Raw genomic sequence first — 25,951 nt, 5'->3', positions numbered from 1 at the left:
AACGTTCGGGGAGCCGTTTGTCATTTTTCCGAAACACTCCAACGCCAGCGTGGATGAGACAAAAAGCACGCCGGGAGATCGTGTCCGGCGAAAGCAACTTTTACGCTTGCCATTATAAACTGCTGACTGATGGGTACACGCCCGTCCGAAAGTAACAGCGGCGCGCGAGTAGCGAAATTAAATAAAACAAACAAACGGATTTTCAGCGTCCCGGTGAGTTGCCAAGTTTACGACGATCTTGCTACCCCGAATACATTTTGCATTGTGCTGCTCTCTTCTTCATCCTGGCCTCTGGCAGTCCGTTTCTGATTGGCTGTCGGAAGGTTTCACCGGAGGGCGGTGGCTGGCTAGCGGGTCCAACACTCCACCCTGCGAACTTTTATTTACATCCATCCTCCGAACCGAAACCCATTGCCGGCCACCATTGCCAAATTGGCGGAATTTAGCGGTTTAATTAGTCTCACAACCCAACTACTCGCAACCTGACGGAGCAATTAAAAACGCCCCAAACGATTTCCGCGCCTCCGAAAGGGGACCAAAAAAGCCCCGCAGGTTCAGGCTATTAAAGGAAGTGATGGAAGGCTTTCGGCAGGACACGGCACGAATCAAACGCGCTCCGGGAATCTACATACGCAGCTCTCCTCCTTCGAAAAGGGCACGGGTAGATCCGGAGGAAGGATCCGAGAGAATTCAGAAGCCGAAACGTTTCGAAATCATCAACGATCGTAAAAAAAGAAGGTCGGTTCGAGTGGTATCACTCGTTTGGGGTGCGTCTGGAGGTGGAGAAACTGGACTGAACTGTGGATCGGGTAACGGGCAGGGAAGGGCGAGTGGGCGGCTCAATTCTGGAACGATGCCGACCCGTAATCGGATATCGGGGGCCGAGGTCCCGGCCATAACCATCGCCTGATATCGTCTAATTGATTCAAGTCAATCAAAATACTTTTATAGTCCAACTCCTGGGACCAAGAAATGTGTTTTCTTAAGCAAAGAGAGGGGCGAAAAAAGAGAGGAAAAACAAGGAAAATCTTGTCCTATCTGATCCGATGCAAAGCGCTGGCCGCTCAAAACCCTCAAATTGTACGCCCGAGACTTGCTAGAGTTCGGCCAAACCTTAATGCCATCTTTTAGCTGAAGCGCTCTGCCTTCGGGACGACATTAGACCGCGGGCCGAGAATTTCGGTCTCTTTCCCGAGGGTCCACACCGTCAGCCGCCTTCCCTATGACCCTATGATTATCCTGCGCTTCCTTTCGTCGATTACACGCACGGGAGGGATGCACTGTAATTTCTGCATCCACTCGAACGGGGCGATGCGGATCTACGGTTTCTAAGCACCGGGCCATTCTAATGCACCGTCACCAGCGTTTCGGTGCATCGCTAATCAGAAATACGGCCCATTCCATTCGCACCCATCACCGTTGGGCGTTCGGGGCTCCGGGCGCTTCGAGGAATAGGACACGACGTCGGTACGGCCGAACGCGAAGCGGAGGCATCAATCTTCTCCCCGTACCGGAGCCCTTTTTCCCAAGCATCGCAAACCGCAGCAATCAATTATTTTGATTATATTTCGTCAAACGCATCACCGTCTCAGTGGAATGTTGGAGACCGACCGTTGTGATCTCCCGAAAAAACGAAACCTGCATTAGATGCAGTTTAGAACCAGCGTTACCTGCATCTGCGGGCATCTGCCGTCTGTCGCCTCCGATCGCAAACCGTCCCCACAAAAGACACACAAAGTGTTTGTGCAGTTGCGGACCAAATACAAATTACAATCCCTTGCGAAGGATAAAGCGGAAAAGCGCGTATCGTTGATGCCCGGCAGCGAGGATCAAGCGACGATATTTGTTCGATGAAAACGATCAATTATTTAGCGGGTAAATTGTTATCATTAGCGAGATGAGACCGCTTAATGAGGCGCTATTGCGAGTTCATTACGGCAGATAAAGACAGCTTTGCGAAGGCCTGAATCGGTGACATGGCGCATTTTCGGAGGGTATTACGCGTGCCTCGGCTTGTTAAATTATTTCGCCATTTTTTCTGATGCAGGTTGTTGGTTACGGACAAATTTTGAAGACGATTATTTTTTGCGTATTATTTTCGTAAACTTTAAGGAAAAGTAATAGTAATCAGAAGGTTCTATGTTACTCAAACTACTTTTATTCTAAAGAACGCATGATATAAGAAAATTTCAAACAAATTCCTTTGATCCGACTGTACTAAGAACGATTTCGACAAATCAGATGTTTCCTGCTACAAAATAAGATTAATCTTCTTCGCGGTTGCCACCGGAAATGAGTCTTCAATAAAACTGAAAACCAGGCATCCTCCGCATCGAGTGAGGGCAAAAAGCCAAGCTCTGATGCCGCCCGAAGCTAAAACGAATCCACCCGGTAGCCCTCGGGGATACAACCTGCCGGCTTTGCTCGATCCCCATTAAAACTGGCCGGTTACAACTTCACGAGAAGTGATTAAGGGTTGCTTTTGCCCCGCAGTTTCCTCCCCCGGATTAACGATGTCTCTGTACGGGGCTGTCAACCTATGACCGTAGCAGTTGGGCCTTCCCACCTTCACCGTGCCATGACCGCGGCCACGGAGGATGCGTAACGTTTGACGCATTTTCCAGGAAGCTCGGGACAACCCCGGAGGAAAGGGCGGCAATGTCGCTGGGTAGAGTGCGGCATGGTGGCCGTAAACCCGAGTTTCAAATTCCACCCCAAAAAGGGCACCGAGTAGAGATCCGGCCAGATGCTCCAACCCGCGCGGCGCACACCGTTCATCTTAATTAGGAAAATAAAATGGTAAAAACACCTGAAAACATCATTTTTCCTGCCGGAGGCTCGGAGGGCCACAACAAAAAAGTGTAACGGCGTACGGCCGAACCGTGAACCGTGCAGGAAGTTTCTCCATGCGTCGGCGAACCGTGGAACCAGGCATGGAACCACGGGCCACGGTGGCAAATGAAGCAGTAAAACAGGTGCGTAGTTAGCGAAAACTTTACGCAGCATACGCCACAAAAACAACCTACAGGTTCGGAGCATAAAACATGCACTCCATCTGGGGCTAGTTTTTCACTCCGAATGAACCCCAATTCCCAAACGAAGTCGTCGGCCGGACACCGCGGAGCGTAGCATAAATCATGGTACAAGCGTTTGAGAAACGTTACGACGAGACGAAAGCTTCCTCGTTGGCAAAACGGTCGGTTACTCCTACGGCGTCTACTATTTACGATCGATCCCTCGGACTTCTGGAGTTCGTTAGTACGCGTCGGGGCCAATTAATTCACCGGCTTCCGAAACGTCCGCTTCGGCAGGGCTTTCAACACCGTTCCGAGGTGAGAACACAACCAACCAACCAACCGGCCTAGAGAAGTGACAGCGTCCCGAAGTTCCGCCCCGGGGAAAAGTGTTCGAGAATGAATTAATTCCACTTCAATCACCGGTTCGGACATAAACTGACAAAACCCACCACCAGCACCATATCATTTGACGAACGCACCGTTTCTTGGACCGTTTTTTTTACCACTCCTCGCCATCTCATTCACCAACACAACACGATCGCGCTCTCGGGACGAAGCAAGAACTCCTTCAGAATGGATCCTCCCAGCAGGAGTAGGAAAGGCGATCGCGAAGAAGACACCGTCATTCGTCATTTTCTCGCTCGCCCGGGCGATTGCATAAATCTATCCTTCGAGTCAATTAATTGTCAACTTCACAGGACGAGGTGCATCTCGGGAAGGTGGAAGCACCCAGGGAGGGCGGAGTTGTACGCGTGAAAACTGACAACCAAAAGCTTCTTCTGGCGGAGCTGAAGAGAGAAAGACGCAAAAAAAGGGCCGATCTCCCAACTACCTCGGTCTGCTGGGAAGATATCAAATCATTTGCACTGATCCTTCCGCTGGTCTGTGTGCGGGGAAAGGAGTACCAGTGGCCCCATGTGTGGAGGGGAAGGTGCGCAAAAAGGCAAAACGCATCGACAACTCGCGCGAAAACCGGCGATGGGAAACAAAAACGCGATCCTTTCCAGTCAACGCGCACAGGCTTGATTTATATCGGGCGGTTCTATCGGCATGAATAATGTCTCTCCACTCTAGGGGCGCAACTCCACCAGCTCGGGCAGCGAACAGCGTGAAGCCAGGTCGGGAGCCACGTCCAGGCGATCACGGTGCGCCATGGCAAAAAGTGCATCCAATTTAAAGTGATGGGAAATCACTCTCACACGACGCACTGTTGCACGATCGAGCGGGTTCGATCGATTGCGCCGACTGTCACCGGGGGGACGATGGTTCCCGTTCCGGAGTTCCCAGCGGACATTGTTGAACCACAATGGACTATGTTCTGGTATGATCAAAAATCGTTCGAATTTCAAGCTTATTTTTATGATCGATTAACTTTTAAAACAACTCTGATCAAAACAAGTCAAGTTCATTAATTTTCTATTTAATCTATTTTAATATTGATATCTACAAATTATGTAATTACCAGTTAGAAGGTTGAAGGTGTTCCCAATTTGAAGCTTTATGAATGTTAGTTAAATATTTAGTCTAGAAGTTCAAAAACATTTCAAACAAATCAAGTACAAGAAAACTCTTCGATGAGCTTTCGTCGCAGAGAAAAGGACTTAAATATCAAATATTATTATCATTTTTACGTTAAAACATAATTTTCCCATTTATTTGAATCATCCCAAGTACCAAAACTACATTTTTATCACTTTAGTTTGCCCACTCTAAACATCTTAAAATGTCCTGGACGCAAAACCCCATCGTCCTACTGTGCGCCGGAGGCATCGTTGACGCACTCGAAACCGAAACGTATCACTATCCGGCCGCATACCGTCCAACCAGCGACGGACCAGACGGCAGCACGAAGGGTCTCGAGGAATTCGCAAACCATTGCGAATTCGTTCGGCGCATAAAATTCTTCAAATTATTACAACTTGTATTATGAGACAGATAAAAAATTAACTAATCTGTAAATATAATTTTTATATTTTATCCCGTTCCGCGTCGGTACGGAACGGCACGTACGCTTACATACACACACACGGACACGCAACGATCGATCGAATCGGTAAAGCGAAGTGACGAAAAGCGGAGAAAATCGGCGAGAACAACATCACACTCGTCGTCTGCACCTCGCGGGGAGGGGAAAGGCCATGGTGGCCCCTTGTGCTGATGGGATCGCTACCGAACTTCTCCTTGACTCCCCTCCCACCAACTCTCCACCACCTTTCCTTGCCAACTAGGAGTGCACACTGGCCAACTGGCCCTGACGGAGGACACCGATTGAATCGACGGAATCTGGAGAAAAACGGCAAACGCGATCGGCTCGGATCGAGTTCGCTTCGCTTCTGCCTTTGCAAAAGCGATCCCCTCGCGGATCGCAGATTCTTCCCGTTTTTCATCCTGCCGGGCGGTGCGCGTGCAAAAACCTCTAATTTATGCACCGAAGCACAGTAGCAGTGGGACTTTCGGATAAAAATGCTTTTAAAATCGTGCTCATCTCTTCGCCGTCGCTTCAGACTGCGACCAAAGTGTTCTCTCTCAAAATCCGAGCCAAAAGAAAAACAATTTGCACACAGCAAAAAAAATATCGAAATGCTTTCCGAACCGATCGCGCGTTATTCCAGGGGGCGCATAACATTAATATCTGCAGACTATAAGTGTTGCAGCTTGGAAAGCGTTTCAAAACCGATGCCAATGTTGCTACTGGTTTTTATTTCCCCTCCTTTTTTTTGCGAAGCGAACTCGGAAAACCACAGCTCGCCCGTCGACAGCATCGGCCATCGCCAGTTTGATGGAATATGAATTGCATCGATGGATTGGGATCGACCATTCCCGGCCAGAAACCAGAACGTGCACAACCCGGTTTTCAACAGCGGACCTCGTCACGTCCGTACAATGTCTCCTTGGATGGCGTATGGTGGAAGAATTTTCGGAATTAATTTGTATTGCTTCATTAAGTGATTTTGCTAAACGATAAATAATGACTTATTTTTCCAGCGCAGGTGATAATTGCGTTTGATTCGTGCACTATCGCACGATCCGGGATGATTGATGAAACACCCAATAAAAATCAATATGATACCGAAACGTCGGAGGTAGAAGGGAAAAAACATGTGTTCCATTTCGTTGCTCCATTTTTTTTATTGTGGTTTTCATATATTAATAAAAACCAGATTTGCCTTTTTCAAAATATCCTCAAGGTTACTTTTTTTTAGATATGTCCATAAGAAATTCGTTATACGATGGTAATTTAATTTTAGTATCTAAACATTTTCCCATTTCAAACCAAACGAACATGATCGTTAGCTTCGTTCGTGTTGTCGCGCTCACTCTCAAATCACGTTTAAAACAAAATATTATCCCGAGAAAGGTTCAGAGGCAGGGATATAAATATAACCGTTTAGCTTTAATCTCCCACCCTGGGCTGAGCTTATTCTAAATTGAAAATCCTCCAAGCACCCATCATGATTGGACTTTACAACCTTCCCGTAGTGCATTTATAGTATGGTCTAGCTGCCCACCTTTTTTTTACGGCCCGCCGAGTGTATTATTTTTCAATTAGACCAGTAATTTCATCCAGAACGAAATACGATGGTTTTTTAATGCAACCGGTCTTCTGCCCTGCTTTAAAAAGCAAGTGCAGCGCAACCGTCGGACCAAACTCGTCGGGGTGCAAAGATGGAGAGACCGACGGGTTTAAGGTAAAATATAAAAAAAGGAAACATACCACCACCACCACCACCAGCCTCGGATTGAGCCCGGCACAGGTGATCATTTTCCAATAATACCTGCTAAATGCATTCCGCAAACCGATACGCATCATTTGGTGCGCCGTCGCGTTGCATTTGCGGCGTTGAGTACCGTTGCAAAAGCTGCAACCGAAACGGTGCAACCGCTCGACAACCTGTTGCGGACGAGAAGCTGTGCGAGCGTGCGCGTTGATTTGGCTGAAGGTCGAAAATTATCCGCCACTCGCGACGCCGGTAGCGGCCGTACTGTACCGGCTCATCGGCGTAAGTAATATTCGTGAGGCAACCGTCACCTTCTACTAAGACGCCGGCCATCGCGGAGGTCGGCGCGGTCTTAATCGGGACTTAATCTAAGAAAATTATGGCCGTAATCTAATGATCGTTTCCACTTACCGGTATGGGGCATTTCGTCGATGCCGGGCGGCGCGTTGATTGCCGTCTTGAAATCAGATATTGCCTGCAACTGCGATCGTTCCTTCCCTCCAGCAGACCTGCAACAGAAGCGGAGAAAATTCGATTTTTATGTTACGACTGCAACTTCGACGGGCCGCAGATCGAACTGGATTAATTTACGCTAAAGCCTACGCGTTATGGTTTCGAGCGGCTTGACCTCGGAGGGAAAGTCGCCCGACAGTCTGCACGTCCGCGCAACGTTTCCTCTTCATCCTCTCTCTCTCTACACTCTAGCCGGTGAATCAACAACCGAACATTAGAACAACATACACACAAACGACCATACAACCGTGTTAAGGACCTTCAGCGTAAAAACGCGAAGAGAACAACCCAAAATACAGAAGAAAAGAAAAACACAACCCAACCGAATTAAAGCCTGCACACACGTCACCCGTCAGTCGAAAACAACACATCAACAGCTCTCCACTCGCCGAACGAGCACGAGGAGGTGGTGTACCTGGATTTATACTGTGAAAATATTGTAATTTCGTTAATTAACGCCTTTTAAGGGGAATAAATTAGCATAACGCACCGACTGTTGGCACCGGGCGCACAAAGTGCACCTTCGAGGGTGACGGAGGCCTACGAAATGGGGGGGTGGGAATGAAGGTGAGGTATTAATGTCCTAGTCCTAGAAAGTTCGTGCCTCGCCGAGTCGTAAAACTGCCGAAACGGAATTAACTCCTGCGGGATAAAAATAAAAAGCCGTTCCAGTGTGATGGCGCTTTCCATGCAGGATGTGATTAGGTTGCAAAAGGAGGAATAACTTAATGAGGAGAAAGCATATCTTGGGGATGTTTTTGAGCATTTGATGTAAGTGGATGTAATAGTTGTAAGTGTATAAAGGAGGTGGAATGTTCTTAAAATCATTTCACACAGCCTAATTTAATAAATAAAATAATTTTATTCGAATTAAAAATTTAGTAAAAAGCTCAAAGAGAAAAACTATCAGGCTTGATTAACATATCAAAAGATAATTTATACATTATTTTTATCCAAATCTCGAAAGAAAAATAAAAAAAACATCAAAAGCCTATGTGACCTAAACATTTTGTAAATTAAATCAATATCGTATGATTGAAAAGCTAGGAAATTTGTGTTGCTAACATCAACAAAATTTAAATTATTACAAAATAAGATTTACACGGCGTTAAATAAATTAATCCTCCGGTGAGAATAAAGAAGAAAATCAATCCCTTGATTCTTTCCCCTTCAGAAGAAACTGCAGTTTTTTAAATAAAAATTGGGGCTAAGGTTCCACAGGATTGACATATTACACGAAATACTTCTTCAAACTGCCCACTGGGAGTATAATTGTAGTGTCTATAAATTAATAAATGAGCGCAGAGGCGGTATTTCTCTCGGCAGGATAGCAATTACATCGCCCCCACCCCTACCTTGGCTCCCTCTCCTTGTCGTCACCTCATCGTAATGACCATTAGCCATCAGCAAATCAGTGGAACACAAACAACCGTCTCACTTTCGGGTGGCCAATTCGGTTCTGCGCTAGTCCTTGCCACAGTTTGGCGAGCAATTTTATCGTCGCGTCATGCAGAGCCCGTTCCAGTTGGACGTCCCTCAGGCCTGAGAGGCGTTTCAACACGCTCCACGGTTTGCAACACACGGCCGGAACACTACCGGTGGGGCTTACACACTTTAGTAGCTCATTAATACAATCGCCATTTTCCGCAACGCCTACTGGAGTATGCTTTAGTAAATGGCGTGCGTGGAAGCCGACCTCCAGCTAGCCGGCCGGCCTAGCATTTCGCGGAAAATATAAACAAATTCGCGCTTTATCGCAAATTGGGCACGCTTTCACGCGTCTCGGCGGTGTTTAATTAGAAGGGCGAAGAAGGCATCTCCCACTCCTGGCCGAGCTTGACCTGCAGCGCAGGGTCTACGGCTCTATCGGCCGCGAACTCGGGAAAACCCTCCGCGGATCGCTCGCTTTATGGGGTCATTTGTGCGGCTAGCCATTTGAATACTAAAACCCGCGAGTGCTTCGGGGCGTACGCATTTGTGCGAATTAAACAAACTGATTATACGAGAAAGACATAAAACCTTTAACCGAAAACGACACCCGCAGGAAAAATGCGCGACCGTGCCGCACCGATAAACACGGTTGGGCCGGGAAAACGTTACGCTGCGGCACCGAATCGGTGATGGGTCCTGCCAGAAGCAGGTGAGAAAAGACGGCGAGCTGTGTTTGTTTGTTTTTTTTTTCTGGGTGGTTTTTTTATGATTGATTTTGCCTAATTAATCATACCCGCAGGATTCGGCCACGGGGATCGGCCACACCGAAACGCACACGGTCGGATTTTAGTGTGTTTACAAACACCCCCGGATTTAAGCCACCCGAACCGAGTGATAGGTTTATGCAAATCGCGCCAGGTTCTGGACACCAGCCAGGGTTGTTCGAGGGTCCAAGGGCTCTCCGACGCAGCCTGATGTCCTGCGTCACGCGTTTCCCCACGAGGTCCTACTCCTAGGCGATCGTCGCGTCGCCCTCGTCAAGGATATGGTTGTTGAACTTTGTCTCTTCATTAATATTTATCATCTCGGGCGCGGTGAAAGCGCGCCGACTTAAGTGTGTCGTTCCGGAAAGGGCCTTCCGAAATCTTTCTGGGTAACAATACTGCCACTGCCGAAGGGGGCGAGCTGGTTGTTGATTAAGCCATGCTAGCGTATCCGTTTTGCGTGTAGACAATGCGAGCAGCTGGTGGAACGGGCGAGGATAAGCATGTAGCATGATTAGCGACAATGCTCCCTTCGATAGCGCGGCGTAAACCTTTTTACGGCTCAAATCTGCATTTCAGGGAAACCATATTACGAGGACTAGGAAGAGAAGTTCTATTTTCCCCTTTTATTCGCTGATGGAACCTATTTTAGAGTATGAAAGTTGTTAGCATACCAGCTTAAAAACCTATAAACCAAATAACGAGCATAGCACCATAAAATATTTTCATAGAAAACATAAATCCTTTCTGCATCATCATAATTCATACATATTTGCATAGTTTTATTTGACTCTTGGGCTTCAGGTTTTGTTCAAAGCACAGTTTAAAACAACAAACGCCTATGCTCTGCCTTCTTGGCATTTTTTTTTTTAGTTGTACTTCTTACCAAAACTCTCATGATCTTTTGTTAACCTACTAAAGCCTACTTGGTACCTTACTTGTTACATAATTTGTTTTCAAGCTTTGGAAAATTTTAATTGATTTTTTAAACGCACGTTTTGAAATGTGTAAGAAACCAGAACCAAAAAAAGGAGGTACTTCCCAACAATGAAAAACAGTTTAGATAACAGGAGGTTGCAATGAAATTAGATACCATATTGCTTTGAGTAATTGTGGGAAACCACCACGGTAGCTTACCACAGAAGTAATGATCGCGATTTGCGCATCGAATAACATGTCACCGGATCAGCATATCGCCAATAAGTTGGCCACATTCGCGCCACCGGGGTCCGAAAAACCAGCACAGCGCGAGAAACGCACCACCAATAAGCATTCAACCACACCACGGCGAAACTGTCGATAAAACCGTTTCCAGTCGTTCATTCGCGAAACTTAACAACCAAACAGTGGCATCCGTTTAATTTGGTGATTATTCTCTTTTGCTTTCCTTTCACGCGACCCGGGACCTTTCTCTTCCCTGTCTTGCCGGTCCTCGGTTGCTGGTTGGTTGCTTTTCTCGCAACCGCAACCGAAAAAGCGCCTCATGGGGGACAAGTGCAGCCCTTGGAAAGCTTGGTGAGATTTCTACGGAAAATCATAAAATCCACTAAAACCACTAAAGCGCCCAGCGCGGCTAACGGTAACGCTAAGCCTTCGCGCAAGTGGTTTTTTTTTGTTTAATTTGCAACTTTTATTGGCAATCCCTCTCCCTGGAAAGCCCCAGTCCAAGTCCTTTGCCGACACCGTCCCTTCGTTTCGTTTTATCAGCCTAAGGCGATCGTGTGGCCTGACCAAAAACTGACTACTGCCAACGAAGCATCCCTTTACAGAAAGAAAGTCATCAAAGCACCGGCGCGCAGCTGTTTACAATCCATTGAGGGAAGCCTCGGCTGTACGTAGATGGTTGGCCATATCCAAATTAAGCGTTAATTAAAAATTAACAGTGGAAGGAATAGAGAAATATGACGCTTGAAGGTGTGCCAGTACAATTTGGAGAAAAAGAACAACACTTTAAGTGACGAAATGAAACGTAGCCTAAAATTGTCTTTCAAAAAGATACGTATTTTAATAATACAGCTTTCATGCAATACTTAATAGACTACGCCCTCATAATACAACCAAAAAGGGTTCTTCAAACAAAAAGGGGAAACTTCACAACAAAAGACACTAAATCAAGGATTAGTTGCTATTCGAAACAAACATGGTGTTGTGTTTCTTCATGTAAGATCCTTTTCCAAAGCAGACATAGACGTCACTGAAGTGATAAATAGATTACTTGTAGCACTAAAACAGATAAGGAAGGCATCGAAGCTGCAACTAGGAACAAAGAATCAAGTCATCCTTCACCCATAAACCATAACATCGATCGGCTTGTTTAGCCCTGGCCATCAATTTCTGCAAAAACAGCCGCGGAATGTACGCCGATCCATGCACGTAAACGTTTGATTGCTGATCAAGTCATTCGGACAAAACACATCGGGCAAGGAATGTGAAGCACAGAAACAAGACCAAAAATCACAGTGTCCAGCATCCTTCCTCCCGGCCGAAAGGGTTTGTGCAATGCAGATAAATTCTTAATCAAACCAAAACCGACAACCGATTGCGAGACACTCGCCCGGCCGGCTCGGACGACTACCGATGTCCCGGCCCGAGGTCCAACCAGCACCGAGACCCAACATTAATTTTATGAATGAAAATAAACCGGGAACAAGGCAACGCCAGGCAAGGAGACGAAAAAACAATTAAACCACTCTACACCCCAAAAGGGTCGCGATGGTACCGAGCTTCCCGCGAGTTCCCGGCGAGTGGAGAGGGCAAGTCCGGGGTGCCCGTCGACCGGAGAGGATGCTGGCGCGACAACATCAGAAAATGGAGATTCCAGTATAAAATGATATAAATGCGTAAGAAATCGTAAATGTTTATCTGTTTTCCGATTCCGGCCCGGGACCTCGAATAGCGTTTCTTGCGAAGGAGAAGGAGTCGAACTTCGGCTTCTTCCTGCCCGCAGCGTCGACCTCTGACGGACGGGACGGAATGATGGAATGGAGCAAGCGAGCGAACTAGGGTTTAGACAGAGATGATCAGACGGGAGCGAAAAAGAAACAGACAGGAATAAAACGACACTCAAGTCCACTACGAGATACCCGGTGTTGGGGTCCGAAAAACTCCTCGACCTAATCACGACGCCTGACACTTGGTTGACCGGCAGCATGTTTCGAAGGTGTTCAAAGAAGGCCACAACAAAGAGATCGGACTTCGTTTTCCGATCAGCATGTTCCGTCAATGTTTTGTCGGCATGCGTGGTCTTCGGAGGCTCCGGGGCGGTGAGAGGGGGGAGAAGAGTTCGGCCATTCGGCGACCGACTCGTCCGAGCGGAGGAAGGAAGCAACTAACCACCACTGGGACTGGAAAGATGTTTATATACCTGTCTTGTTATTCGGTTTAATTATCTTTTAATGATATTAAAATAAAAACATAAATTAAATTATTATAAGCACGCCTAATGGGCTGTCAGGAATGGAGCTGGAAGCATGAAAAAAGGATTGCCCAACGCTGTCCCCTGCTTTATGTCCCCTCGGTGTTCTACCCAGATGATAGTGATTGTTGGATGGTTTTAGGTTTTTTTTACTTTTCATTTCTTTGCCTTGGCGTTTTGGATTTGATTCGTCGTGTTTTGAAGCGGATTGAGCAAGGAAGGAATGAGCGAGCTAAGATGGAAGTTCTTAGTAGAAATAAAAATCCAAACCATGAAGCAAACCTACAGAAGCATGGAGCGAATCTAATTTAATGTTTCAATGTTCGTTTCATCCGTCTTATTTGGTAGTTTTTGTTAACTCCTATTACTTGACTTAATTTTGTAATGTTTTGATAATTTTTTCAGAGTTCTATTTCATAAACTCACTTAGTTCTTTTTTAAACCTCCAAGTTGCTTTTTTAGATCTTGATAGTTCTGGTTTTTTTAAAATATTATTGTGAAAAGACCTTTGTTTCATAAAATTGAATCAATCCTACATTCCCAAAGAATACTTAAAATGTTTTGCAGGCTTCGAATAGGTTACCAAAACCATTCTTATGGTAATGAAGGCACTTCACCTCGCATGGAGGTTTTATAATCGTAAACACGAAGCACACGACGGGTGACACGGCTCGAAAAGGAAATTCCCACCCCTCCGGACCCCTCGCAAGGCTCCTCTCGCACCCCGGCGTAACCCATCGTGACCCAGCGCACCGCCGGACGGTGGCCCACGGATCCGTTTTAATCAATTACACCGTTTCAATCTAATTGCCACGATCTGGTTGCCCAACGCAAACGCAGCGTCCACCTCGGGTAGCACGCCGAGTGGCGTCGATTGACAGGATCACTTCTCACGCGACACCCGCGATGGACTTTGCCTGATAAACCGCCCAATCGCGGACTCCCAGCCCGGCTCGCACAGCTCACGCATAATACGCCGGTGGCCTAATGGCGGTTCTCGCACCGTTGCACCGTGGCGATACGCGATGCATACGGTCGCGCAGCGGACAATGTCCCACCGCAGGAGGAAGGGGACACGGGGATGGGGGGGCCATCTCTGCCGGTTTAAATAAGGACCTAAGCCTCCTCGCCTCGCGGACGTGAAAGGCCGATGGAAATCGCGCTGTGGGAACTCAGCACGTCTCGGCACATCTCGTTTCGACACGCCACGCCGCCGGCGGCGTGTGTGTGTGTGTGTGTGTGTGCTGCGATGGCCGTCATAAGCCGGCCGACGCGAAACCGGCGAAAAAAGCTGCCCTTACCATACGCACCTTGCGGGATGGCGCGTCCGCAGCGCTTTATAAATATTAATGTATTCAAAGAGTGATTTGTAATAAACACTTGTTTTGCGTTTCGTTGTGCCCTCTCAGCTGGTGGGAGAAGCGTGGAGCCTGATGGAAGGGGGTTATTTACCGGTCAACCTTCGCACTCGACGGGGAAACTCTCGAAAATCACACTCTCGACCCTTCGACGTTCAGCTTTTATCTCAACCTGGCAAAATGCATCCTCCAAACGACGTTGATGCACTCTCCGACGAGCGACTTTTTGTCCCAATTTGTTCCCAACTGCTCGACGCTTATTCGACGGTCGTTTCGGATGCATCGATTGCGCCACCATCGGATCGGCTCATTACGGCCCGAAAAGGAAGAGCGAGTCCCGTTGGAACGCCTACGCACACGCGGTGTTTAATTAATCGCCCCACAACCGTGGCCGTCGTTAATTTGCACTGTCAGGTGAGGATCGCGATGCAGCGATAAGCTCAATCCGAGGAAGGCTTCCGAGCGTCCGAGGGCTGCAGCAGCGGATCGTAAAACGGCTAAACGAGCCGAATGGAGTTGTACCTTGATTGCTTTATAGGTGAAAGATGCCCAAACGGGTAACGAAAACTGCAGCAGAAGGCTCATCTGCACAAGGTTGAAAAGAAATTGTTGTTCGGCTCAAATTACAACACGTTAAACACGAAAACTTGCAAACAAATACACGCAAAAATAAGATAAAATGGGAAAATGCTAGTCAACAAAAACATTTGAGAGAAATTAATTTAAAACAAAAGATAATCGGGTCAATCAACATTCCGATGTTTTACCGTACCACTTTTAAGCTGAACCTTTGATTACACAGTAACTTTAAAAACAGGTTTTAAAAGGCCGTTGTACAGATGTAAATAAATATAACAAATATAAGAAATAATGTTCTATCTACTTAAATCAACATGATATGAAATCAAACAATCAAAAACCCAAAATATTAAGCGACATGTCAATACAAGGTAAAAATTGAAGACAAAACATGGTCTTAAATGTATAATTATATTGTAAAAGTGAATAACTCTGATGCCATATGTGCATTAGTTCTCCAAGGAAAAAAGAGAAAAAGAAAACAAAAAGTATAAAATGTGTTAGATCAATTATATTACAATCCATTCCTAGAAAGATAAGCTTAGAGAACAGAAAACCCATAACACGCACCATCGAAAACGATATCAGTGCAAGAGAGCTTCTCAATCCATTCCCAAAGCTGAAGAATAAAATCCGGATTCTAATTGCTGGCGTTTACCGCTGTACAGCCTCATTTTCCAAGTTCCAGTACCTTCCCTTGCACCTTGCACGATTCCCACACCTAAGAATCTCCCACTACCTTCCCCTCGTTCCCCTCGTGCCAGCCATCCATCAGTACCAGCATCCATTATCCGGGCCGTCGATCGGGCAGTATAATTTAATGGTATCCTGTTTTACAGCACCAGAGCCCGGGACGCTCTGGTTTTTTGGGGCCCCCTCACGGTTCGGCTGCCGTTCGGCGTGTTTCGAAGCGCCATTCCGGGATGGTTTCACGTAAACTATCCACATTACAGCCGTGGTCCGAGATTGTGCCTTGCTGGTTGTTGTGTTTGTTTTGTTTTTGCCGGCCGGTTTACCGGAATTCTGGCGGTTTACCCGCGCACCACCCGTTCCGGAGCGCTTTTACCGAGCGGCAGTCACGCTTATCTGATTTCATCACATTCAATTCATTAGCCCGTTTATCCGTGGGCTCCGATCGCATCATCGTATCACGGTTTCCCGTCGTTTGCCATCGAAGCAACCTGTCCCGCCAATCGAAGTGATAGAAGTTTCGTCGGGCAAGCGATTTTACCGATGGTGAGTGAGAACCCCGGTAGAGTTCGGCTCGGTGATCGTCTTCCTCAATGAAATGCAACCATTCAGGGGACCCTTCGTCGTGGCCGAGTTGCCGTTCGCGACTTTACACGATCACCAACGCGGCCAAAGCCTTTCGTCCCGGTCCGGAGACGGGTTCCCAGCGCGAAACCGGCGGGAGATGGGCGAAAATTTGTCTCCAAACTTTATAATGACCACCACGGCAGTAAATGAGCCCCGGGGAGGCCGGGGGCCGGCCGGCTGACAGGACGACCCACCCGGGTGGACGAAGGTTCGCCTGCCCGCAGGGGTCTCCTACTTCCAAAGGACGGTTAGTTTACGATAATATCTCGGAGTGTGTAACGGCAGCCGAGATCGAGCACTTGTTTTGCATGCCTCCTCCGGAGATCGAGATCCCGAGAGGCCTCGAGGGAAAATATGACACGTCAAGACTCCAAGCCGTGGGGTTTTTCTGTTCTTTTTTCGCTGATGTCGCGGTTGATCCATCCGCTGATTATGCAGAATCAGTGCGCACTCGGACGCAGACTTTGACGGGGGCCTAATTGACGTTTTCCTTCGGTTTGGCACGGAGCTTTCGACTGTTGCCAAAAGTTCTTCCCCTTCCTCTGCCTGGTCGACGCGGCCGAACGGCGACTCGTTCCCTCCCCGCGTGGGTCAGGTCAATCCAGAAGCACCAGAAAACCAACCGAAGCGCATTCGTTAGTATTTCGTTAATTTGACGAAAGACAGATTTCTGGCCGATAAGATGGCCGGTTGCGCCGGAGGAGGGCGACATGCTACCGGACGGTGCTTCCTCCTTCGGGCCGACCTGTGACCACGGCACACCGCCCCTTCCCTCCCTTGGCTACCTTAATTGATATAAATTTCCAGTGAAGTCATAATCTTTTACGGACTGACATGTTGTTTCCTCAAATCAATAAATTTGGAGGCGCATAAAAATTTATCTAAATTTTATTGGCGCCCCTCTTGGACGCGGGAGCCTCAGCATCTAGTCGCTCTCCCTCTATCTCTATCTCTTTCTCTCTTCACTGTTCCTTCTCTCCCTTTGCTTGTAGCTATCGACCCGGCGACAATGTTTCGAACAAGAATTAACAACGATAAGCCCGAACGTGGTCCATGGCGTTTGCCCCAAGACGTCCTTCGGATGGCGGGTGGCTTTGGTCGGACGGGTGCAATCAAAGCAGAAGCCCCCCGAGAACCACCGGTGGCAGTCAACCCGGCTCATTAATAGATAATAACTATTTGTTGGGAATTTTCATAGGCACATTTTTCATCGGAAGCGTTCCGGCGCACTCGGGGGGCAGCGATCGTGGCGTTCCAGCTACATGCCTAGCTTGGCTGCCTGGTCCGGTTTAGTAGAAGGGGGGAAGATTATTTCCGATATCTCCATAGGAGCATCACGAGATGACGGTACCGACCTTGCCGGTTTTTTTTCTTTCCCGCTCGCTTGATGGGACGGAACACACAGGGCGCAAGGTGCTACCGGTCGTTCGTCTAGCTAAGAAATGGGATTTGGACTCAGGGCGACGGTGGACTCGACCGCCGAATCTCGAATGCCCCATCGCCGACGTGTGAAGATCGTTAGGCGAAAATTGATAGGCGAAGCAAATGAAAATCAGGCGCGGTCATCTAAACGAGCTTCCGCTACCGGATCGCAGGGTGGGCCCGGGTGAATCATAGCACCACGAGAAAGATTGGAGATTTGAAGAGAGAAAACGCAGTAGCAGTTATTTGTGGGTTCGAAAAGAAAATTAACATTGTTTAAGTATTGACTAATTTTATTTCGTTTGAGGAACTAAGAATGATCCAAAATATTCCACTGAATGCGCCTTATAACTCCATTAGAAACCATTGTGAAATTATTACGAACTCTGTAACACTCCAGCCTATCGCCTATTAAGAGAACATTTAGAGCCACAAACTGCAGGAAGTCATAAAAATCGATTGAAGTTGGATCGATTTAAGTTATGTAGGAATTTTTCCAACAAAAAAAATCAAACACAAAGCCCATAAAACCTCTTACGGTCACCATTCTTGAAGTGTTGGAAACATCCATTTGATTATGGAGTGAAGCATATAGGCTACGCACCCTCGGAATGCTTGAAATTCCGGCCCATCAAAGGTGCATGAAAAGGTGTTCCATAGTATTCATATTTATGTTGTCGTATAAGAATTAATAGGCTTGATAAATGTTTATTACCACCTGAACAGATATTTAAAAGTTGTTATTTGTGCAACAATGGTCGTTAAACATACGTATATTAAAATTTAAAAACAATATCCAGCTTCTAATGCATTAAAAGCGAGACGAGCACTCTTCAACTTCTTTCTTTATCCTATGTGTTAATTATTTTTATTAAGCCATATCAGTTTTGATGGTAAAAAAATAAATTGAACAAAATCAATCCATTCGTATAATTCTCTATTGACAAACTATAACGATTCTCTAATTAATTTTATATGCAACATTTCCAATAAAAAATAAATTTGAGCCGTTACTTGCAGCACAGAATATATTCTCAAACAAACCAATATTCTTGTTTAATTTTATCTTCTTAAATTCCCACTTCTGTACCTTCCGTTATCGTCACATCAATTTGTTCTTCGGCCCATAATCATCCCGCATGATTTTCCAAACTCACATTTACCATACTTTAAAAACTCGATCATCTCTAAATCGATCGACCACCTCCCGGAAAGCGTCCCCAGGACAGTAACACCACCAAACGCCGAGAACGGTGAGAAGGAAACCAGCGGACCAGATAATGTCCCCCGGATGCTAATGAGCCAACTAATTGGTGACGCGAACGGTACGGGTTTCGCCGCCGCTCCCAAACCGGGAGTCCAATTTTCTACACAGTTTACGATCTTCCTGCGTGCGTGTCGAAGAGAGTGGGACACGCACCAGACGCGCAGACGATTGCGTTTCGTCTTCGGCCGCCCTGGGGGTGCCTCGCAAAAACCATCCCCGAAACCGAAGCCGTGAACGTGACATCGCGAAAAAGATAAACCCGGTCAAGGACGACGATTCCGTCGACGGGACGATTTTCCGGCGCATCATTCTGGCGCGCTTTGTTTCCTTTCGCCGCACCTACGGGACACTCCGACTGCACAGCACAAAGTGGCGCGCCCGGAACGATGGCCAACGGCGCTTGATGATTTTGGCGCACGAGATGAAAAGTTTGCCAAGCGCTGATTTTCTGGCGTGTTTTCGGTTTTTCGCTCTTGTTTTTAAACGCGCCCTTTGTCGCTTCGGTTCGGCCATCCCGGCGAACCGAACGGCGCATGCAAAACTTCTAAACCGACGGATTAGCATAATACAAGTGTAGTTTACACGTACGTAATTATGCAAATTTTTCCTTTCGGCTACAGAAACCTTTTGGGCTGCGGGTTTGAAGCTTAAGGTTCTTGTCGTTCGCTGGATGAAGCTGCAGCCCCGGGGTTTTGTAATGCGACGGTTTCGGTAATTTTATTTTGCTATCCTTTTTTTCCCCCCCTGCTGGATGTAAGAGCCCCCCAAAAGGGCAACTTTTCCAGCGCGAACTAAACCACCGTAATAATGGGGCAGCTTTTAACTCGCCGGAAAACCGTCCCGTGTCGTCACTTTTCCCATCGCCCGCCCCAACGGTGTTCAAGTAACAGGATAACAACACCAATCCGGGCGCGTTAGAATAGGGGAATAAAAAATCGGAACGCTTCTAAAGTACCTTCTCGCCAGCCCCAAATGTTCAGTTCCACTCAAGTGGTCCAAAAGTGTTAAAATCACGATTGCTAGATTCGATAAAGCCCTCGCTCCACCCGCGGGCCCTCGCCGTGGCGTTCGAATATTCACGGTCTCCTCGTCGTCGAGGAATGGAAAAATCACGTGGAAAAACCCCGGGCCTGGCGCACGGATCGGATCATTTAAAGGACAAGGCAGGAAGAGCCTTTACAAAGTGTGAGCGCCTCGCAAAGACATTTAAATGTAACGGCCGATTTGCACGCTACCTGAAGATATTATCGCCCTCGCCGTGCTTCTTTCCCCTCGCCCTTTGTGGTGTTTGATTTCTTCCCTCGCCTTACGAGCTACGCTTCGAGTGTAAAAGCATGCATGCACAATCCCCGGCCGGCTCGAAGGGCTCAGGAGTAGGTGTGACATTCGGGACGATGAATGGTTTCAACTTCACAGCAAACAACGGCCCGCGTCAAACAAAGTGTCAAACAAAACGTGAAACGTCCAGAAACGGTGCCGGCAGTAAAATTATTTTAATTAAGATAATTTCATATTTTATTCATCGCGTTCGGTTGCATATTTTAACCCGGCTTGACCCACGGAAATGGAACGGTATTAATAGTCGTAACGCGCGCTTGAAAGTTTTTCTAACTCAGCCCACCACCACTCCGGTTTATGCGAAACCCCGGCTGAGGGCAACGAGATGGGAGTGTGTTCATGATGGTGATGATGTATTTCCTCCCACCAAAACATGCCGTCCTGGAACGGCGCCAACGCATGAAGCGTTATCGGTTTCGATCAGCGATTGAGATAGTGGGCCTTTTTGGCAGCCAAATGTTCGCACCTTCGGCCGGAGATTGTCACGAGAGGGGATGTTTCCGGTTGCCAGTGGGAAGAAGGTTGTGGAAACGGAAACGTGGGAGTGGGAGATGGTGCACAGGTTAATCGCTTTCGGAGGGCGTTTCACTTTACTCACTAATTAGAACATGAGCACGATAATAACGAGCTCAAAAACCAAGTGTATTGAGGTTGTAATAATGGCAAGTGTCACATTTCGATAGTAGATGTTTAATTACGAAATCTTTGTGAGAAGTTTTATGGGCAACATTTGAAAAAATCTGTTCTCATTTAATCAAAACCCCAATCTTCTAATTTAACCGAATGGTTTAGCCCGTTTTACCCAACAACATGTGATAATTGAATCAATTGATGTCAATATGCACGTTGGAATAAATATCGTCTAATTTAGTTTAGTTCGTATGTTCCAAGTTCCCTCCTCCACCATGCGTTATTTAAAACCTTGCTTCGCTACATTTAACATATATTTTTTTACATTTCACAAAACTAGTATTTTTACCAAGATCATCATTTTTTTGGTTAATACATTCATAAACTTTTATAAACCATGAGCCAATACCTAATTCCATAAGAACCATGATAAAATTACATTAACGATCATTGCAGTCAATATCTCTTATCCAGAATTGTATTATTATATAATTGTTTGCTCTCCTCTTGTCCTCAAAGCATAGCAACTAATCAAATTTGCCATTCCTTTGAATTATTAACTATGCGGTTCTTTTGCATATCCATTATGTTTCTTGTTTTTTTTTTATTCACAACTAATTTTCTATTCTTTTTTTAGTTTCTGGGAGAAGTTTAGCAAGTAGGGCCTTCTGAAGCTTCTCTATGGAGTAATATTTATCAAAAATTTTAGGCAACCAAATAAAGCTAGAGCTTTTCCGTACAGTTAACTGGATAAACAATCAAATAGCTTGCAGCTTGATATCAACTAGTGTTTGAAATCATTTTAAAAAACATCAACTAGTTCATTAGAACCACTTATTACTGATTAGTCCGTATCAATTTGTGTAGATTAATTGTACGTCTTATTTCATAATAATAATCCTAGAAATTTCAATGCAGGCATTTACCAAAGCAAGTGAGATGATTTGATGTCAACATTGTCAATATTACTATGCATTAATAAAAGTCATAAAAACATTTGAATTTTTAACAATCGTTTCAAGTACATAAAGTAATGAAAAGTTCAATTGGGTTGTTCCATTAAACAGAATTCCGTCATACCTTGCCGAACCTGTCGATGGAGTTTTGCTAGCTGATACTCGAACAATTTAGACTGCACTTAACATGGTTTATCGACTTTCAGAGCCACAGTGTTTACTATTTTCACACGTTCTTCCGCCACAGTCAACAACACAATTCCACCCGAACGGTATAGCATCCACAAGTACACAAATTGGTTTCAATCGATCATTGCCGCATTCATCATCTGCACTGTACAAACCACTTTTCCACAGCGCTCTGCGATTTCCGTGAAGATATTTTCAAACGAGACTCCTTCGAGAGGAACGCAAGTCAGACCCGACACAAAACATCCGCCACGTAAACGTTTCGCAACGCACCGGCAAAAAAACAACACGCTTCGAAGCGACGGACGATCGTCGTATCACGGCCACTCGCTACAGCACTCCATGCGCTACTGGCAGCCCACAACTGGCCACGCAAGTTCTCGGCGTGTCCTCGCAGCTTCTGTCACGCGCCCGCTTCTGTCAGAGGCGCCTGGAACTGAAACGCACCCGACCCGTGCGAGCGAGACCTCGCTATGCTCGGGCTGGAAGCATATAACATACCGCGAGGGGTTGGTTCCAACAACATAAGGACCCAACGTGAAGCGTGCGTGGAACGAAGGACGGAAGGAATCAGGTTTTAGAGAAGGAAAGCAAGCGAAGCGAGAACCGAGAAGCTTGCGTGAACGAGATGACAAGACGGCCGGCGAGAGGGAAGGACAGACGGTGGCCAGTAGTTCCGGTTTCGGATCACCCCGACGGCTCGTGTCGAGAGCGAGACAAACCCAGCCCGCCCGCGGGTCGCCACAGCAGGCGTAGCATAACAAATAGAAGCGCATCGGAACAACGGATGTTGCTCAGCTCTTCGCTTCCTGCACGCGCACGCCATGTTTTTCTTTCCCCCCCAAAGACCCCCACCGTTTACGATGTGCGTGCGTATTTTTTTAATGCTGTTTGGATAAATGGACCGTTTTGTTTCGGAAGCACCACTCCTCACCACCTACCTCGCCACCGGTTGCTCCAGCGCTTCTCCTCGGACGCCATCTTTTTCTCCGACGAAAGGTAAGAGAAAACTTTATGTGCACCCTTCGAATTGTCAATCGAACTATCCCTATCCGATCTAGATCGTAGATTAAAATCTTCACTTCATATTTGCCCGGTTGGGCAGCGTCGCTGTCTATTTGGAGCAGAAATTATGGGCAAAATGGTGGACAGTGAAGCGAGCATAGCTATTTCCTTCCAAAGTCGGTTGTGTTTAGCTGTGGCGAAGCCTGGTAATTAAACTAATGAACAATCAGCCGATCGAAACGGACGGGAACCTTTTTTCCCACGATCACGCTGTTCACATTTGCAGGAAATGTTATATCATGCGCCTAAAATTGTCATTTCTTTTCTCAGTTGACAGCACGGTAGCAGTGTGTATGATTTAAAGTAGTAGGAAAGAAAGCTAATAGTCTAAAAGAGGATATCCGGAATAAATCTGCGTCTAGAAGTTGGACTTCATTTTTCACCTATTAATGTGTGGTAAATATAATTAGACTCAATAACCGATTGATAACTTTTTTATGATATTGGATGTGTAAAATAAAATCAATAAACTTCCTCGGCATAATATAACTTTCGATATTTTGGCAAAGCTCCTGCTAAACTCCAAAACAAAATGGCCAATACAGACCAATCTAGATAGTAAATAATTACACCATGTATAATTTGTTCATACATATGTAGTAGTCTTTTTTCAATCGTAAAAAATAGCAAAAAAAGTGAAGAGATAATTAAATTAAGTAAAGGAAATGGTATAAATATGATTTGGTAGAGCCTCAATAATGTCGAAGTTTCGTTGGTATCCGAGATTACAAAATTAGATTATAGCTGAAATCACGCCATACCATTGGATCGTATAAAACAATTATTTAGTGTATTGTAAACACAAAATATAGTAATTCAATTCACTCCACCAAAAATATGGTGAGACTGATTTGCAGTTTTTTTTTAAACCTCGTTAGAATTATTTTATGAGTTCCCTAAATTACCAGTTTAATAGCATCTCCTTAAATTGATTGTTGTAGTGAAGCATTTTGTCTTTGCTATATAATGTGTTGTGTGAAATTAAGTTATCCTTAATAACTGGTTTAGTCTCATTTCAAGATATTCACTACTAAAACATTTTGGTATTTTAGAAAGTATTAAGATGTTTGCCGTTGTTCATAAAGATTGTATTAAACGGATCTTCAACTGTGGCACATCCTTCCGGTGGTGAAAATTTCCCACGAAACATTACCTCAGCCACATCCCCTCTCTGATGCCCACCGTTTCAACCTGACAGGAAACCCTGCAACACTTACAACACACGTTTCACCCCCGGAAAGCGGACTTATCCGCCCTAAGCAACCCTTCGACACGAATGTGTGTTGGCAGTTTGCTCGATAAATGTCACTTCCGTCGTTCCGACACCCCGCCAGGGGACGCAAGGAGCATTTGAAACGGTTCGAACGGTCGGGGGGATTCCGTTCAGGACACGCTCGGCCGTTGCGGAGAGTTCCAGTCGATTATGTTGTCCTTACGCTCAACGCTAAAGTGGGCTTCGTGCGAATAGCCTCCACGCTCCTGTTCTCTCTCATACCGCGGATGTTTATGCTCGAGTGAGATGAACATATTTTCGAGCATACCCGTTGCTTTGAAGGCGGAGTCACAGCTTTTAGGAAGCATACGCCAATGACGGAACCGTAGCGCATACTTCTACGCTTCCGTATCGCCAGCACATAGCCGCGTAAGAAAAGCAGCTGAAAGTTCCATTTCTTATTAATGTTTGATAGAATCAGACCATTCAGAGGGGTTGACAGTAATTAAGAGGTCAGGTATGGAACGCACGGTTACAGAAAACAAACCCTCTTTAATATGCTTTATTTAACTAGAATCAAAAACTGCGAAAATATTAAAGTTTTTGGTAACTACAGCTTTGCAACAAGCAAAGAAAACTAAATAGTAAATTGATTTCTTAATCCGAATATCTTAAAGCAAATTCTCTTGATCTATGGAACGGTTATTCTTAATGTAAATTTACGTGAAATAAAAATTACAATGCAAATTTACTTGAATTAATAAAAATGAATTTCATCTTTGCATATTCGATGGAATATCATTTACAGAAGCTTTTGTTTTTTGTGATGGTTTGTTTATCTTACTTCGTCGATTTATTTTACTTCTATTCGATACTATTCTATTCTATCCTATTTATTCTATTAAATTCGATTTCTACTGCTTCATGATAAGTGAACTGAAAGTATGTTTGTTCTGAATAACTTTCTCAAACTATTGCTACTTAAACAAAACTAAATAAACAGCCTATAAAAATGTTCCAGTTTTACTTCGTTCATATCGATTCACTTACTTATCATTCAAACTTCACCAACTTCACTAACATTAGGCCAAACCCTTGCACCTGCCCACGCCAAACTGCGTGACAAAAAACATACACATCTATTTCAGAATTCTGTTTTTATTCCTCAGGTTGATAAATGTCCTACCATTTCCTATTCTTTTCGTTTTCGTTTCTCGCACGAACCGGTACACTATTTACTTCCTCTCCATGGCCTCAGCTTTTCTGGTCTTTTTCCACGTGGACCGAACGGAACGGAAGTGGCTCTAATTTGACACGCCGATAGCAACAAATTGCCAGCTCTCTAAAATGTTTCAACATGTAACGCTCATGCAGAACCCATCTTTCACTTTTTTTTGCCTTATGCCTCACCTTGCACAGACCCACGTTGGCGGCAAAATCGTCCTCAGGGAAGAAAACGATCAGACGGCGCATAAGTGCCGACGAAAGCAGAAGAAAAATGACCGCATCAAGCAACCTGCATTTGCTGATTGATTGACGAAGCGGGAGCCCTCGGGAAGGAGAAGTGAAGCATCCGTGCGAGCAGGTTTACGGGCGACCTTTGCCTTGGTGCGCCGCGAATCAAAGGTCCTGGATCCGAGGACGACGCAGTGGCAGCGACGGAAGCATCGGCAGCAGCAATTCCACAACATAGCAATTATCCTAATGTACCCAAACATAAGCCATCACGATGCGGTGGATGATCGCGCTTGAGATCCG

The 25,951-nt window shown here is 45.9% G+C and overlaps 1 protein-coding gene across 1 annotated transcript in view; it reads right to left on the bottom strand.

Annotated features, from left to right (window-relative positions):
* LOC131262096 (paired box pox-neuro protein) overlaps positions 1-22,896 on the bottom strand; it is a 40,509-nt gene extending 17,613 nt beyond the window's left edge. The window contains 2 exon segments of the mRNA XM_058264020.1: positions 7,148-7,245; positions 22,850-22,896. Coding sequence (XP_058120003.1) covers positions 7,148-7,245; positions 22,850-22,896 — 145 coding nt within the window.
* Positions 22,897-25,951: the final 3,055 nt, after the last annotated feature.

The sequence above is a fragment of the Anopheles coustani genome, chromosome 2, assembly GCF_943734705.1.
Source record: "Anopheles coustani chromosome 2, idAnoCousDA_361_x.2, whole genome shotgun sequence".
Lineage (NCBI taxonomy): Eukaryota > Metazoa > Arthropoda > Insecta > Diptera > Culicidae > Anopheles > Anopheles coustani.
Note: the sequence above shows the minus strand (reverse complement) of the source record. Positions and strands in the feature narration are given on the sequence as shown.